The following is a 16,161-nucleotide window of genomic DNA, read 5'->3' on the forward strand; positions in this document are numbered from 1 at the left end:
ATTCATGTCTTTACCTTCAATAGAAATGGTATAACTGACTTGTTATAATTTTAACTTTTCTACTAAATGGTATTTGCTTATAACTTTTATTTAAATTCTGCTTTAATTGAATTGCTTTAAATAATTAAATTAGTATGTATTTAAATTATGCTGAATTCTCTGGATTATTAATTTATTAATGAAAAACTGAAGAAGTGCCTATTACAGAGTGTGCTATACATTGAAGGAACAGCTACTATTTCAACATTTGCTAATGTAAGAGCTATGATTTTTTTTATCATTCTCCCAAGTTAAAATACTGCACATATATCATTTTAAATTCTTTAAACATTATCTTCTAAATGCACTTCAAACAGCATCTCATTAAAAGATTCTAATTATTCAGAGAATGGTGTCAATAACATTTCATTTGAAACATACAGAAGTGAATGAAATCTACAGTCTGAAACAAGTCGTGTTTGAGAGCAAATCAATCACACAAAGGACTCTGAATACCCTCCTCCAGTTCAGTTTTGCCACATTGATGGTGGCAAGATAATTGAGACACAAAGTGATGGGAGCAGTTGGGTCAGGACAGTAAGAACAAGAGAAAGGCAAAGGCCATTGAGGACAGCACGCCATCTCTCTCAAAGGCTATGAAAGAAATTATATAAAAGTTTATTTTAATTCTATATTAAATCGCTGTGTGTTACCTCAAAGACGCATGGTTCTGTTATGGATACAATCTTTAATTCTCTTACCCTGAAAGGTTAACAAAATATTTCAATTTCCTGTGTATAAATACACTGTATGTCATTCTGAAGAAGATTTAATTCTGTTGGAAAAACAATAACTGAACAGGAAAGTAAATCAATCTTGGCAGATATAGTATAACAACATATAGACCAGTTCTCGCACTCACATCTATCTCAGCAAAGCACATTAAACCTAAACAAATGCCATTGGTCCCTATACTCATTTATTATGTTTGTACTGCATCATCAATATATATTGTATGCATATAACACACACAGAAATACCTTTTATACATTTATACAGTATACTATAACCAAAATCCTGTCATTTGACAGCACTACAAATCAGTGCAATGAAACTCTTTACTCGTGTCAGAAGCACGTAACAGCTGTAATTTTGTAACAAGCAAGCTGCCTGTTCTGAGCTGGTAAGAAGAGGAAGCAGAGCAGAATCTGAATGTTTTCAGTTTTAAACCCAACCTGTGCTGCAAGTTTTAAAATAATTAAAAACTGCCCCAGTGCGACAAAGATATTTTAACTATATGATCCAAGCCTTTTTTTCCTGGGATTTTGCATTTGAATGGTTCACAACAGTAAGAGCTGACAGTTTTAGTTTATAATAAAGAGAAACCTTGAAAAAAACAATTATCCTCCAACAGATGCATAATAATGAGAACTAGTAATTGTAAACTATTGTAAAGTTAGATATTCATCGGACAATTAATCTAGAAGGAAGCAAAAAAGTGTATATAAACATACCCTTCAACACCTTCCTTGCTCCTGGGTCCTGTTACGCTTCTAAAATTACCTATTTGTGAGTCCTCTTTCTCCCTCTATTGCAATCACTGTTATTGTCAAGCACTCCTGTTATCTCAGCCTTTTGTTTGTTCCCATTTGTATCTAATGCCTTTGTCAACAACCAGAGAAAAGGAAGAGCAAACAAGCAGCACAAACAGCAGGTCTAATGGCACCAAAGCTAAATCCTCACAATTATCCACCCAGCTGCTCAATCCATGTTCAGACTGTTTTCACTGACAGCACTGTCAACAAAGGCAGTGAAACCCAATAGCTGTGTGGGTCAATACTGTCACTGTAAACTCTCTGGAGCAGGAAATGCTATTGTTTCAGCAAATTCACAGGATAACTCAAGCACAGAGGGAGTGTGTGTGTGTTAGTTTTAGGGTCGACTGCCTGTGAACCATTCACCACTTCATGTTCTTCTTACAAGGTATTGTTGTGTGGTGGCTAGAGGTTAATGCAAGTCTATCGACAATTTGAAAGTGTGTGAAAAGGCACAGGATATGGAAAGAAACAAATCCAAATGCTTCCACACATTGCCAGAGCAGAGGAAATAAAGCAAATGAAAATGCTAAACACATGACTACAAAATAGTCAGTAAGGTGACGGTACATTGTCTGTCAGCCTGCAGCAATTTTCATTCTGAATAAGTCGTCAGTTGATGTTAAGCTGGAATCGGTCAATACGCTTGCATAAGGTTAAGGAATAACATGCCATGAGCAGCAATTAAAAGAGGATTGGGTGCCATTGCTCAGCATTTCAGAATGTGCAGTAGTGATATAATGATAATAAATATTATGTTAGAGGTCACTATGTTTATACTCTTGTAAACCATAGCAAACCACACTGGATTTGAAAGTGTGACTATAAGAACCTGACTTCTAACAACACTGTTACGTATAAGTACATATAATTTCATCTGTACCATCAAATCTGACTATATTACCTACATCGCTTTCAAAATGCCTTTATTTCTTAGGAATCATGGGACATTAAGTATATTAAAATGAAAAAAATAGTTTTCTTAAAGAAAAAAACAAAGACACAACCAAGAATACTAGAAATACCTAAATTTCAAGAACCTTGCAGCAGAAAATGGACAGCAATGGTGAGTATACCAGCAGGTTTTTTAAATAATTTCTTTTGATTATTTTACATTTAGGTCATGCTTCAAGATATCTGTCAACCTCATAAGAAACTAACAACATAGTGTTCCAGGAATGTATATTTATATCACATGGAATATCACATTTATATTCTATGGAGTGCTCTGAAAATACCAAATTTTCTGTAGAAATTAGCAGGAATGACTACCAAAAAAGTAGTTGGACTTGATGTATATTACATCATGACAGAAAATCAGTTATGAAAAATCAGTAATGAATTTTCAGATTAAGCTAAATTTATCTAAGCTGCTGATATACCTACTGTGCCCTGTGATGGACTGATGTCTTGTCTAGGGTGTGCGTGCCCTGTCATGGACTAGTGTCCTCTCCAAGGTGTAGTCTCTTGCATCCTATGGTTCCAGAAGGTTTTAAAAGGCTCTGTAAGACTTCATGTAGCAAGACCCTTGCAGGAATAAGAAGCTTCTCTGTTAATTCATCTGATGGATTTGATGGATGAAAAAACAAAATGGTTTTTCCAAAACTTTACAACATGCAATTCTTGAAACGCCCTACACTATGACTATATCCACTGTTTATTCATTTTCTTTTTAACAAGGAAAAGGACCGGCAACATGTTGTGTCACTTGATTGACACCAGCATCAACTGAAGTATTCAAATATATTCCATTGCTAGAGGCACAGTAGCATAAGTTACGTTCTTCCTAATCTGCTATTCTGTAAGAGAAGAAAGTAAGTCAAATTTAAAATCCTTTAAAACCCTATAAAAGCTTTAAAACACTTTTTACATATTTGTACATAGTTATTCCATTGTCATAGTTTAAACATTTTTCCTGGAGTAGAGTACATCATAGGCAGTGCATTAAAATAGGTATTTAAAATGAATCATAAAAAACAGGCACTCAAACTAACTAAACTTTTTTCCTACATATAAATCCTACATATTTTATTTCGAATATAAAATGAAAACAAATGTATTAAATGACATTAACATGTCTCTGAAAATAAACTTTAATGAAAATATCATAAAGTTAAATTCATATAGATTATATTTTAGATGTTTTGACAAAAACCTAAGTATGGTTATGAAAAGGATGAAAAATACACTCCATATGCAATCTCATAAAGATGACTAAGGCTTGATTTTAATGTTTGATGCTTGATTTTTCGTGAAACCTTGGTTCATCTTCTACTGCTATTTATTCATCTTTTCCTTTAATGTATCCCAATGTGCCCTGCTCTGTCTGGTCTGTTCCCATGGACCACTGTGCCCAACAACTTCATTCATCATTGTCCTCCTGCCAGAGCTACTGTAGCTGAGCATAGAGATGCTTCTGTGTTTAATGGCAAAAAAAATCTGTAACACCCCATTACTGTATGCTCACAAAGACTGGAATACATAAAGAGGACATGCAGGCAGTATGAATTTCTAAAGAGGATGCTATAAATTTCAACAGCAGGTTTTCATTTATTATTTAATTAAATCCTCCTTCCAAAAACTCCCACAACAGATGTTTACAGCTGCAGAACTGAAAACATCTGTCAGTAGCCATCTTTGGGGACTGCCACAGAGAGCATACTGGAGTTTTAATGGCAATGAAGACTCTTTAATTCACACTTTACTGCACAGAAGAATGGAAGGTCATTCAGGAGAGGAGAAGAAAGGGGTTAAAATATTTCACTAGGGTGGTCCACTGACAGGGCCACTGTTCATTTACAATTACAGCCCTGGAGGTAGAACACCTGAGAGTGGAAATACCAACAAAATGTGAAGGGGAAAAGGAAAAACACAAACATCGGCTTCTAACAAGGACAAGTCTTTCAAATGTAGCTTGAGCAGCTGGATGTTGGTAGTGGGGAGGGACAGAGAGAGTTTAAAAAAATTCCAATAAAAAACAAAAGCGATTATTTATAAATTTATCCTGCCTTTTTTTTTGGCCAGACAGACCAATAAAACCTCCACTAATGCCTAGATTTACTAGAAAATTTTCTATTCATTTCCCCGCTGTAGCAGAAAGTAAGCTAATAACATCCCACCGAGAGTGCTGTCAGGCTAAATCCCTCAACCTCTGAAAGCGCTGCCTGGATAAATCTCACTTCACTTTTCCATTCCGCCAACCACTTAGGGCAGGGCCCTGGGGAACTCTCAAGCTTATCCCTCCTCACGCAATGTCACAGACACAAGCCAGAGTGGCCCAATCAGTGCAGAGAAAAAAGAATAAACTAAAGAGATTAATTCACAGATGTTCATGCATTTCACATACGCCGTGCCCTGTGGTCCGTTGCTAGGGCAACGGTAGACCACCAGTGTGCGTTTTATTGGCTTTATGAAGTGCATCTCAGGGACTATAGTCCGAGAAATGCTGCTTGATAATAGTGAGGCTTTCAGAAACCTTGTTCTGCGTTTATCCACATTTAACCCGCAGAGCTTTATTAAAGAGCATTGCTATGCAATTCCTCAGGACAACAATAGGCAGAACAGAGATGACAACAAAAAATATGAGGTGCAGAGGGGGAGGATATGGTAATTGCTATTGTGCAGGTTTTTATTCACTTGACATTGTTTAATATAATTCATTTTAAATTCTAAATCAAAGCCCCTTACTTTAATCCGAACCTGCAGGTTAGAGGGTTAAGGGTAATGGGGGATCTGCTTGCCTTTTAAACTACTGGGTCTTAAGAAAAGGGAGAGGGTCGTTTAGGAATCAAACGGATATAGCAAAATCATCCTTCAGCAATTAAACGCTTCAGTGACTTGAACTGGTTGCTATATAGATACGGCGCTAAACCAGGTCTTAGAGAGAATTAGCTCTGTGTAGCAGAGGCAGGCTTACCATATGCAATACATTAATTCAAAAATAAAATCTTATAGCTGTGCAAGACTAGAGGCAAAAAGCTTACGTTTGATTATTTTGTTATTAGGAAGGATAAAAACTGACAAGCAGCAGAATAACAACACATTTGAAAAATCTCCTTATGTGTTTCAAAACCTAGGAAAACTTTGGTTTTGCCCTAGTGGAATTATTGCTTTCTTTCAACCTTATTAAGAAGGATCCGGACATGCACAGCACCTGGAAATGCTAAAGATTGTTCAAATTCAGGCATTATCCACAACATGTGGCAAGGCTTAGATATAATTTATTATTGAGTCATAAAAGCACAAAGAGGAAGCATACCAAATACGTTCTGATTGTCTACTCAACAACGGCAAGAAATTTCACCAGGAGGAGGTCTATCCAAGAGGCACAAAACTGAAGATGCAATAAAACAAAGCAAAAATGTTTATATTAGCACTCTGATATATGAAACAGATGTGACCATTCATGCATACATAAACATACATAAAAGCATACGGTATTCAATTCCTGATGTATCTGTTAGCGATCATTTTAATTTGACTAAATTTTTTCCATGTTAATTTAATGAAAGGCATTTATCATGTTGTCCGTATAGCAAATATTAAATATAATATTGTTTAGTCAACAAAAAACCCCTAAGGAAGCATTTACAAATTATTTTAAGGATGTTGCACAGCACACAGCCAGCTACATTAGTCCACTGACACAATACAATGGGTCACTGACTTTGAAAGGGCACTGTTGGGAGACTGTAATACCTCAGCCTACAACATCCCTCTTTCCTTCAGCACAAGCCATCACAAACAGGTTTGAACAAGCCTGGTCTGGTGGTCGTGAGGTCATGTGGGGATGGGGAGAGGGGCACCTCCCAGAAGCCGAGTGTGAATTATCCGCGGACTTATTGAAGGCGAGCAAGACGGATCGCTAAGGGAGGGAGGTGAAGAAGCAAAGCCTAAACGCAAATCACAATGAAAATCTCACAGGAGGAAGGGATACAGAGAGAGACAGTTATTTCATGGGAAAAAAAAGAAAAAGGCAGCTAAACCCTAAGCAGGAATAAACTCTTATTCAGAAGGCCTCCTCTTTTCTTTTGTGACATGAGGCTCTCTGACTGACAGGAAGCCAAGGCCTTGTAATAGGATTTCCATATTATTTCCAACACCTGCCTAGAAGTTATTTGTTTATGTTAAAGGGGTCAGAAACAGCTCCTCAATTCAGACATCTGCTTCTAGGGCACTTCTTAGGAGACCATGGAGAAAGCGGCTTTGTTACCATGGAGATCTGCTTTTTCCCACTCTTTCACATTATTGGATAGTGTACTGTTTCTGATTTTATTTTGCCTTTCAAAAGGCCAAGTGTCTGTCAACTGAGCAAATCAACTTTTAAGCCCACTACATTAAAAATCTTATTTGATCCCTTTCCCAGAGCTGTCAATTAAACAGATTTTTTTCCACTGTTAAGCTGTATGCAATTAATTGAAATGCATACACTGAATACCCAAGAGTTTAGAAGGGAAAAAAATACTAATTGCACAAAATGAGTACATTATAATTGAGTGACACTTTTTTCCAAGTCAGAGGTGATATGGTATGGAGATTCAGGACCTTTTGTTTACTTTCAATTTATTTCGATGATACAATTTGATTTTTTGTTAGTGAACCATGACATTCTGTGGGAATTACATAACATGTCATTTTTAATGCTGCAGGGGAAAGGTGTACGCGCTGTCCTGAAAACTACATCACAGGCTTGAAAGAGCCGGCATCCAAATCGCCCACCCTTTTCCTGTTGTCTCATTTGTCTAACCAATTCAACACACGACTGTATGCTCAGAGCAATTCCAAAAGAAAAAAAACACCTAAGTGCAGCACCTTCAAATGGTTCCCATTCTTTATACAGCTACGGTTCGATATTTTGAATCAAAGCTTCCAAGCTGGGTTGGGTAATAATCAGAAAGTAATACAGTCCACGCTATAGTGTTCACAGCAAACCAGACTTTATGAGCTCACATACAATATTATCTGTAAATGACAATTCCTTGCAAAAACCGCAAGAATAAATCTATCATGTGGGACCACCTCATGCAGCGTTCTGCAACACCCAAGTCAGAGACACTCGTTTTCATTTGGAGGATGTTTATCCGTGTGTGTCTGCTTTGAATTATACACTAAGTAGAAAATTGCTTAATATTTTATGTACATTATGTACAATTGCTTTAATGAATAATTTATCTTGTGGCAGTGTACAAAACAGCTGAATCGTATTATACTCCAAACACTGCAAAGTGTTCCCTTATATAAGCAGATATATAACATATATTCTGTGCACCTTAATACCATATTATATATATATATGATATGAAATGTGATACTATAATCCAAAATAAGACCAACTGATATAATGCAAAATGTTATTACCACAACTTTCAACAATACTGTCAGTTTTTTCCCTTCCTGTGGCATAAATGCATGTGGGGCGTATGGTTGCTTTGCTCATGAAAAAGATTCATTGTCATCTTTAATATATCAGCTGGCTGGAGCTAATCATATCAAATGTGATTTACACCCAAATACACAATTGAGAATTAGCTGAATAGCCACTGCCACAAGAGCCCTAGTGAAAAGCTCTGACCATGGCTTTTTTGCTAATTCAGTATTCATTACTGTTTGAATGCATCAGTCCTGCTGAAATGAGGCTTGCTTGAAAAATAGCCTCTCAACTTGCAGCTTGCTTTCATTTCCAAGTAACAGAATTTGCATCAAAGCATGTAGACTATGCGGTGTGGGTGTAAATCTCAACTTTAATCAATAAAAAGTAGCACTCCATGTAGTTTAAGTAGTTGAAGTTACATTCAGATATGAATGGAGTAGCATCATCTTAAAAATTACACCTTCAGCAAGGTTCACATCCCTTATTTCAAAATTGCACATCCTGAGCATTGTAATTTATTGAACAACTTTTGTTTAAGGTGCTACAGCAATCAAAAAACATCATACACCATGCTAAAAACTACAGCTTTTGTATATACCTACCACACTTTAGAAATTTACCACACAGTAAATGTGTGAAAAGTCAGTTAATTTAAGGAGTAACTACAGTGTGCACTAACTATAAAAAAGGAATTATAATCTCCTCATAATCCATTAATGACAAAATGTGAGAGCTGAACAAATGTTTTCTGCTTGGGGGACTAATTAAGCATGGCACAGTACTGACTCAGATTTTACAGCTACACATTCAGTTGTTTCCAAGATACATATGTATGTTTTGCATTTCTTTGATCCAAACTACCTCTTTAAAAAACTCAAAGCTGCTGAGGCATCCATGCTACAAACATAAACAGGTTAAACTTGGTTAGCACCTTTAAGAAGAAATCCAGAAACGTTATACAAATTTGTTCTTGTGAAATAAAGATAAAGAACAGTGTGGAAAAAACACAAAAAACCTAAGAACAATCTTGTTGCACAAATATATATAAGGTATCAATGAATTTATCAAGAACTGTAAATTTCAAAAGTCCTCCTTTATTCAAACATGATCATAACTGTTGGAGGAAAGGGGATTAGGGATTTAAGTCCCTATTTTGCAATTGGAAAAATATGGCAATGAAAACTTAGTCCATCACTGTGTTCCCTCTAGATTTTAGTCTACTGCTATCAAATTCTGATTCCCCACATCAGCAAGATAAATTGAAGCATGTTTCATACTCTTTAAATCACATTAGTCAGTCCTACATCATTTTTTTACCATAAAGCACCACAAAACACCCTTTTTCCAATGATAAAGGCCTTGTACTTAAGATTCTGATATTTTGACAGTCTGGATAGTTTTTAAAGTTTGGCTGATTTCATAAAAAAACATTTCCATTTAGAATTTAAATGACCTTTAAGCCTTAACAATGTATCGATGTATTAAGCTTAAACAAGAGCTAATGAGTCAAAATGCAGAGGTGTACAGGACTTAATTATGCAAAATATGCTTCCAAGATTGGAAAACCAAACCATTCACAGTGAACCCCGTATCTACTGCCTGAGGTTTAATTATGCCCTCTTAAAATGCGCTGAGGCTTATACATCCCATCGGTATTAGCAAACCACGCCAAGCAATCCTGCAGGAGCTGTCATGGGGATACGCTGTAAGCTTCTCAGGCACAGCAGTAGTAGCCATAGTAATGGGTTAATTGCCATTGGAAAATGCCCCCCCCACATACACTTCTGTCAGTCAGTTATTACTATGAGGGCAGAAAAATACTGAATTAATAAGAATCCCAACAATAATAAATAAATAACAGTGGTGTGTGCACTTTTGCCAAATACACCGTTGTTAAATGGGTCACAGTTTTTTTAAGTATTGAAATAGCACATTTCAAGGGCTCCGTATTTAAAAGGGACGAATAATGGTAAGAATGAAAGACATTTATTCAATAGCCTTTAAAGTGAAGAGCTAGAAGAAAAAACAGTTTACAACACAATGGTAGACTAGAAAGACTACACAACTAGAAGTGATAGGCTCATACAGCACACAGTGCCTTGCTAATTATTATTAGTTCTGCTTCACCGGACAGTTTCGTGATTAGATTGTAACAAATAAGAATGTCATACCCAATCATATCACTAATCTGTTCATATTCACCACCTGAGGACTGCCCATGCCCCCAAGATATTTATTCATATGCTCCACAAACAAACAATTAGAACATATTTTCTAGAATTAAGGTACCTGTTAGGATCCCTGCATTCATTTGGCCAGAGGCGAAGATCAATTAATATATAAAGAATTGCTGTAGTACATCTACTGGAACAGAGACCTTTAATGAAACAATGTTTATTTTCGTCAGCGACCTGTGATAATTTACCATGCTTATCGTGGCCTCCTCTATTTTTAACATCTACAAATGTATCCTACCTGTTAAATGTAAATAATGACCTGCATGCTCACAGATACTGTTAATTTATCATTTGATAATTATGTACTAGCAACTTTTTCTCCCTCTGGTTTAGATTTTTCAACCATTTCATGAGTAACACATGCCCACTTGATAAATGTTGAAGGTATAAATCTTTCAGTTCAGAAATGCCACAGGTCAAAATTTTGCCCTTTAAACCTATCATTGGGCTGCAATGCATTTTGAAAAATACATTGCAATGCATTTTGAAAAATTGCAATAGTTTTAGCCCACAAATTATAAACACCAATGCTAAGGCTCATTCGTCAGTCTTCTGTTTCTTGAAATTTGGATCTTTGTGTGTCTGAATGCATCTTTAATTGATTCCATTTCACAATTTCACAATTGCCAAGGTACATTTTTTTTTGTTCAAATCTAAATAGGGCAGTCTTAAAAGTCCCTTTCCAGCAATCAGTAGAATATTCTCATGCAGGAAGACAAAGGAATCATGCCCGGCACCCAGGCTGAGGATCAGATCAAATCTGCTAGGCTGCCATTTTTATACCAAGTATTCATTACGTACATCTACTGCACAGGACAAAAGTAGAAGCCTTATGAAACAGATTGGAGAAACTGGTTCTACCGCAATCATAACTCTCCCAGGAATTGTAGTGCTGTACAGTGGCCTCCCCAAGGTGAAATTATTAACACAGGTGTCTTTCTGTAGGGTTTTCCTTGAAGGTAGGAATATATTAGAAGGGAGTATCTGTCTGTCTTCAAATCCTGGCACTGCAGACTGCATTGGAGAAAAGGGTTTCTACTGCCTCAGTACAGATCATTACAAAACATTATGCCAGATTTTCTCATACTCCACAGTATGTTTGACCCTAATGATTTGTTACAATTTTTCAAGGGTTTGACACTGACATCTCCATACCTGCAGAGTTTTTTTTAAGCTTCCTCTACTTCTGTCTACACTATCACATCATTCCTTCCAACATTCTTAGAATTACAAAGAATTACAATGCGATGGTCTAGTTCATGCTAAAACCTTTGATACGTTAACTTGTTAATCCAGCAGAAATATATATATCCAGATATTCAGAGAGTTAAGAGAGAATAACAATGCTCCAAGGGTTGAGCTAAAGATTTGTCAGTGGACAATGTGCACATTAGAAGAATAAAAAAAACTACAGACTTTTTTTATTTCTTGGCAATCTGCTTAAAGGATTTACTGTTGTGGAAATAGTTAGAATCAAAAGTGATATAATACCATAAGACAATAAAAAAAAGGTTACAAAGGGGAGGGAAAGGGTTTTAGGATTATGTAAAAGCCACGTTGTTGAAGCTGATACCCAGGTTTCTTTCAAGAAACAGATGAATTACATCCTGAGATCAATAAACTACAAAAACTAAATGGGTTAGATAGACTGACTGGCCTCTTCTCGTTTGTTGATCACTGGATCTCATCTAGCAATTTTGTAAAAGAAGCCAGAGTATGAGTATACACAAGATGGCTGTGTAGCTTCTTCCAGACTTCCCAAAAATAATTCTGCAAAAAGTGCCCCCTATTCTCAGTTTTGAATGCATTTCTCCTCTATTGTCCTCTGGTTCACATCTAGTTGCTAATTTTGAAGAACTCTTGTCAATGGCTTTGAGGATTTTTAACACTCCAATATTCCCCATTATATTCTTCAAAAAGGGGTTCTTATATCATAGTACCCCTTAAAGTCTTATCCATCCATTTCCTAACCACTTCATCCAATTCAGGGCCAAGGGGGAGCCGGAGCCTATCCCAGCAAGCAACAGGCACAAGGCAGGATACACTCTGGAAGGGATGCCAGGGTGCACACTCTCACACCAGGGACAGTTTTCCCAGAAGCCATTTCACCTACCAGGATGTCTTAACTCTGGGAGGAAACCAGAAATCTGACCAACTTGGAAAGAAAAAACAAACTTTATGCAGATAGCACCCCATGTTCAAAACTGAACTCAGGGAGCCAGTGCTGCAAGGCAGCAATGCTAATCACTGCACCACTGTGCTGCCCTATGGACTTATTTTCTAAAATAAAAAGACTCATTTGCATTTGCAATGTCAGTGTACGACACTTTTAAGACTAGAAATGTATCTAGTCACCCTTCTTCATACTGATTCCAAAGCAGAAATATGTTTTGTAACACTATTACAAAACTTCACACAGTATTCTAAATGAGATCATACTAATGCACTGTGCAATGTTATCATAACATCCCCTCATTTAAATTATACAATATTTCCAAACACTGTCAAGAGGAGGAACATGATGAATTAACTCAAGCCTTTTTCATTATCAGCTTCTTCAAGCTCAGTGTTTCCAGTCTTATATTTATAGATTATATTTTTGTATATTTTTACATTATTATTATATTGTGTTGCCTGCATGTAGATCTCTGCAGTAGCACAAACATAATATTGTTAATGCAGGGAATTACATAATATATTTCTGCATTAAATGTCATCAACAAAGTCTTCAGTTTTATCTACATCATCTGGAATTTCATTGCTGCTTCTACAAAGTTTGATTGTCCTCCTTTTCTGATGTAATGTGTGAATTTGACTAATTTACCAACTTCACCAGAATCTAGCTGAGGGGTTCCAGCCATGGCCCTGGTGATACACACACTTTCTGGTCAAAACCATTAGTTTCATAAGCATGTTAAGGGTAGACGTTTAACATTTGTGATTTATATGTAATATATAACCTCTAACTGAGCAGATCAGCTGGAATTAAAACCAGCTAGTGTATACCACCACTACCAGGTTTAGGAACCTCTGATTTATACGGATACAAACTGAGAAGAGCTGTGATCCTATAATAGATCCATGTGGTACTCCACTAATTACATTGTTCCAATTTGAGCATTCACATGACCATTATTCATGTATTCTTTGACTACCAAGTTGAATATTTCATTACAATTAACAAAGACAACAAAGAAGACATCAAGTAAAACATGGAACAAAATTACATCACAGAACAGATATAAACTGCTGCGAAGAACCCTGGAACTATAGAAGTACATGTCCTGCACCTGCATTTAATGATAAATAAACTTTGATTGATTTTTTAAAATACTGTAAAATTGTTTACATCACTGTACTTCAGTAAAATATGCCTTCAATTGTGACATTTAGGAGATAAAACGTTTGTAACATTGTATAGAATATGCTAAAGTTCTTCATCAGTTTGTTTACTTCAAAGAAGATAAAAAGTTACATGCATAAGACTATAAATGACACCGAAGAAATCAAATAAAATCTTTAAAGTGCTCAATAAAGAAAAGAAAAAAAAGTTTTATTCACTCCTTTTATATCTTAATAATTGTATTCCATCTCCAATTATAGAAAAACCTCAATCACAAACTTACTCCATTTTGCAGCACACTAAAATATTGGCTCCCTCACATTTTCCAACCCTTAACTGCAGCACAGACAGACCTACAGACTTACTGGTACATAAAGACCAGACATATGTCACCATTACACACCCTATTCTGTCTCATGACTCACATGAAGAGAGATCTTCAAACCCACTACAGTATTTACTACAATTAAACATAACAGGAGACTGGGGAAATCTCTTCTGTCAATAAAACATTACCTACAATGCAGGATAAATGCAAAAACAATTAGCCAGAGAGGTTTTGGATGTTTCCCTAGATATTAGAAGCTTTTAGAGGGTGAAAAAGGAAACGATAAATACATTCAGGAAAGAAGTCACGTAAATTTTCCTTAGTGGAGGATCAAAAACCAGCTCTTTATTTCGCATAAGCACTACTTGTTGGCATATAGACAAAGCAAGGGAGGAGGAGAAAATTAAATACAAGTAAGAATTTTGTGTCATAATCATTACCTGCTAAATGGTAAGGAGCATTAACCTGCAGGAATAAATCACTTCAAACTCAATGCCGACAGTGGCTGCAAGCAAGTGGCACTCTCTAGCTGTTAAGCATCACTGCAAGCTTTATAGCAGACAATCATAAAGAGCCTCTCTTCGCGCACAGGGACTAAAGGGGCAACCGATCAATAGTACAAGCGACAAACTGCTGCTCTGGGCAGTAAGGAGAACATTTAAGGAAATTAGCAAACTATTTTACCTTGATAGCCTGGCAGTGTTCCCTTAGTGCTAAAATAAATTACTCTGATGTTTTAAAAAGTCAGCACAGCAAGGAAATGTCACGGTTTACAGGAATTGTCTTAAATGATATAACAAAGCAGAACTAATAAGCCTGCCTTATCACTAATTCAGCTCATCCAGAGGGTAAATCTGAACAGCAAAATTTCACCAGAGACAAGTGGTGTTGAATTCCAAGCACCAGTGATTCCCTGGAACGCATTTAAATACAGTTAATACTCAAAATGCACAGTTCAACACCTAGGGGCTTATGTAGTCAATCATTAATTTTACCAAGGAAATTTCAATCTCTGAACACATGCAACAGTTTGAAGTAAATATCATTGGGGAATATCTTTCTGAACCGCCTTACCCAGCTAAACACTTCAACACAGCACAATCTCGCCATTCACAATCATAGTTGGGACACCTGTGTTACAGAATTGTACACGGTTTCCTATCACATATGTATCTAGAACACCATTATAGTATTGTACAATTTCAGATTAAAGTACAATAGTATTTTGTGTCGAATCTCCAAAGATGGAAACAAAAAAAAGGATTTTAGCAAAGAAATCTATTACCCCTGCTTAATTTACTCTTTGTAATTTGAGTCTTTTGTATACAGTTTTAAAGGCCATGCCAACTTAAATTGCTAGTGTAATAGCCAGCCATTTGAATTTAATCACTTTGCTCCTCTGCCAAATCAGTGATGGAGAAAGACCATTTTAACACCATGCGGTACTGAAATGACAAAGTTCTATCACTGCTAGTGAAATAGCCTGGCAGCTACTTGCAATGCAATGTTAGAAACAATTAACAGTGAAAATTGCTCTATTTTTCAACATGCAAAAATTCTCAAAAATCCATGTAAGGCAAAAAAATCCACACTTTTTTCACGTTAGTATTTTTTTCTTTTAAACCTTTAACAGATCGGTCTGATGCAAAAAGCTTGGCTAATTATCATTTTAAGTGTATCTCTACATACATAAAAACCTGTAAGGTAAGGAGGAAGAAACTGAACTCCACTGCACTCAGATCTTAATTGCTACTTGAAGAACCCTGCATTGACACAACTTTGTTTAATTCTAAACAAGTTACAACATAATAATTCTCAATATTTTAATTGTTAAAGTAATGTTTGTTATTACTGAATCAATATGAACTGAATGAAAACAAATGACTAAAATCTAATATTTCTGAAAAAAAAACCATCTTGAGTGATGAACTTTAGAAGTTAACCTGCATAAATATGGTGTCTCTTGGTCCTTTTATACAAAAATCTTTATTTTTAACCAAATAAACACATTAATCCAATAATTAATCTAACATTAACAAACAAGAAATCTACACTTACCTTCACTGAATCTCTATCTGTTTTTGTGGTATAAAATGCAGCAGGTATTAAAAACAAACAAACAAGAAAAAACAAACATTAGATTTTAAGCTGGTGGAAAAAATACAAAGCAAATAAGTTTTTTCACATATTCTCACAATTTCAATACAATAATTTTCACCTACTTCATGTGTGTCATTACTATGCTATATGATTTACAAAAACATAAATGGAAAATAAATTTACAGTGATAGCGACAGTGTTTTGACATA

The 16,161-nt window shown here is 35.9% G+C and overlaps 1 protein-coding gene across 2 annotated transcripts in view; it reads right to left on the reverse strand.

The window, feature by feature from the left end:
• LOC148837471 (transducin-like enhancer protein 4) overlaps window positions 1–16,161 on the reverse strand; it is an 87,919-nt gene that overhangs the window by 35,657 nt on the left and 36,101 nt on the right. For both annotated transcript variants that reach the window (XM_088911473.1, XM_088911472.1), the window contains exon 8: window positions 15,911–15,927. In XM_088911473.1, coding sequence (XP_088767599.1) covers window positions 15,911–15,927 — 17 coding nt within the window. The remainder of the gene's footprint in view (window positions 1–15,910; window positions 15,928–16,161) is intronic.

Source organism: Atractosteus spatula, chromosome 3, assembly GCF_055471065.1.
Source record: "Atractosteus spatula isolate fAtrSpa1 chromosome 3, fAtrSpa1.hap1, whole genome shotgun sequence".
Lineage (NCBI taxonomy): Eukaryota > Metazoa > Chordata > Actinopteri > Semionotiformes > Lepisosteidae > Atractosteus > Atractosteus spatula.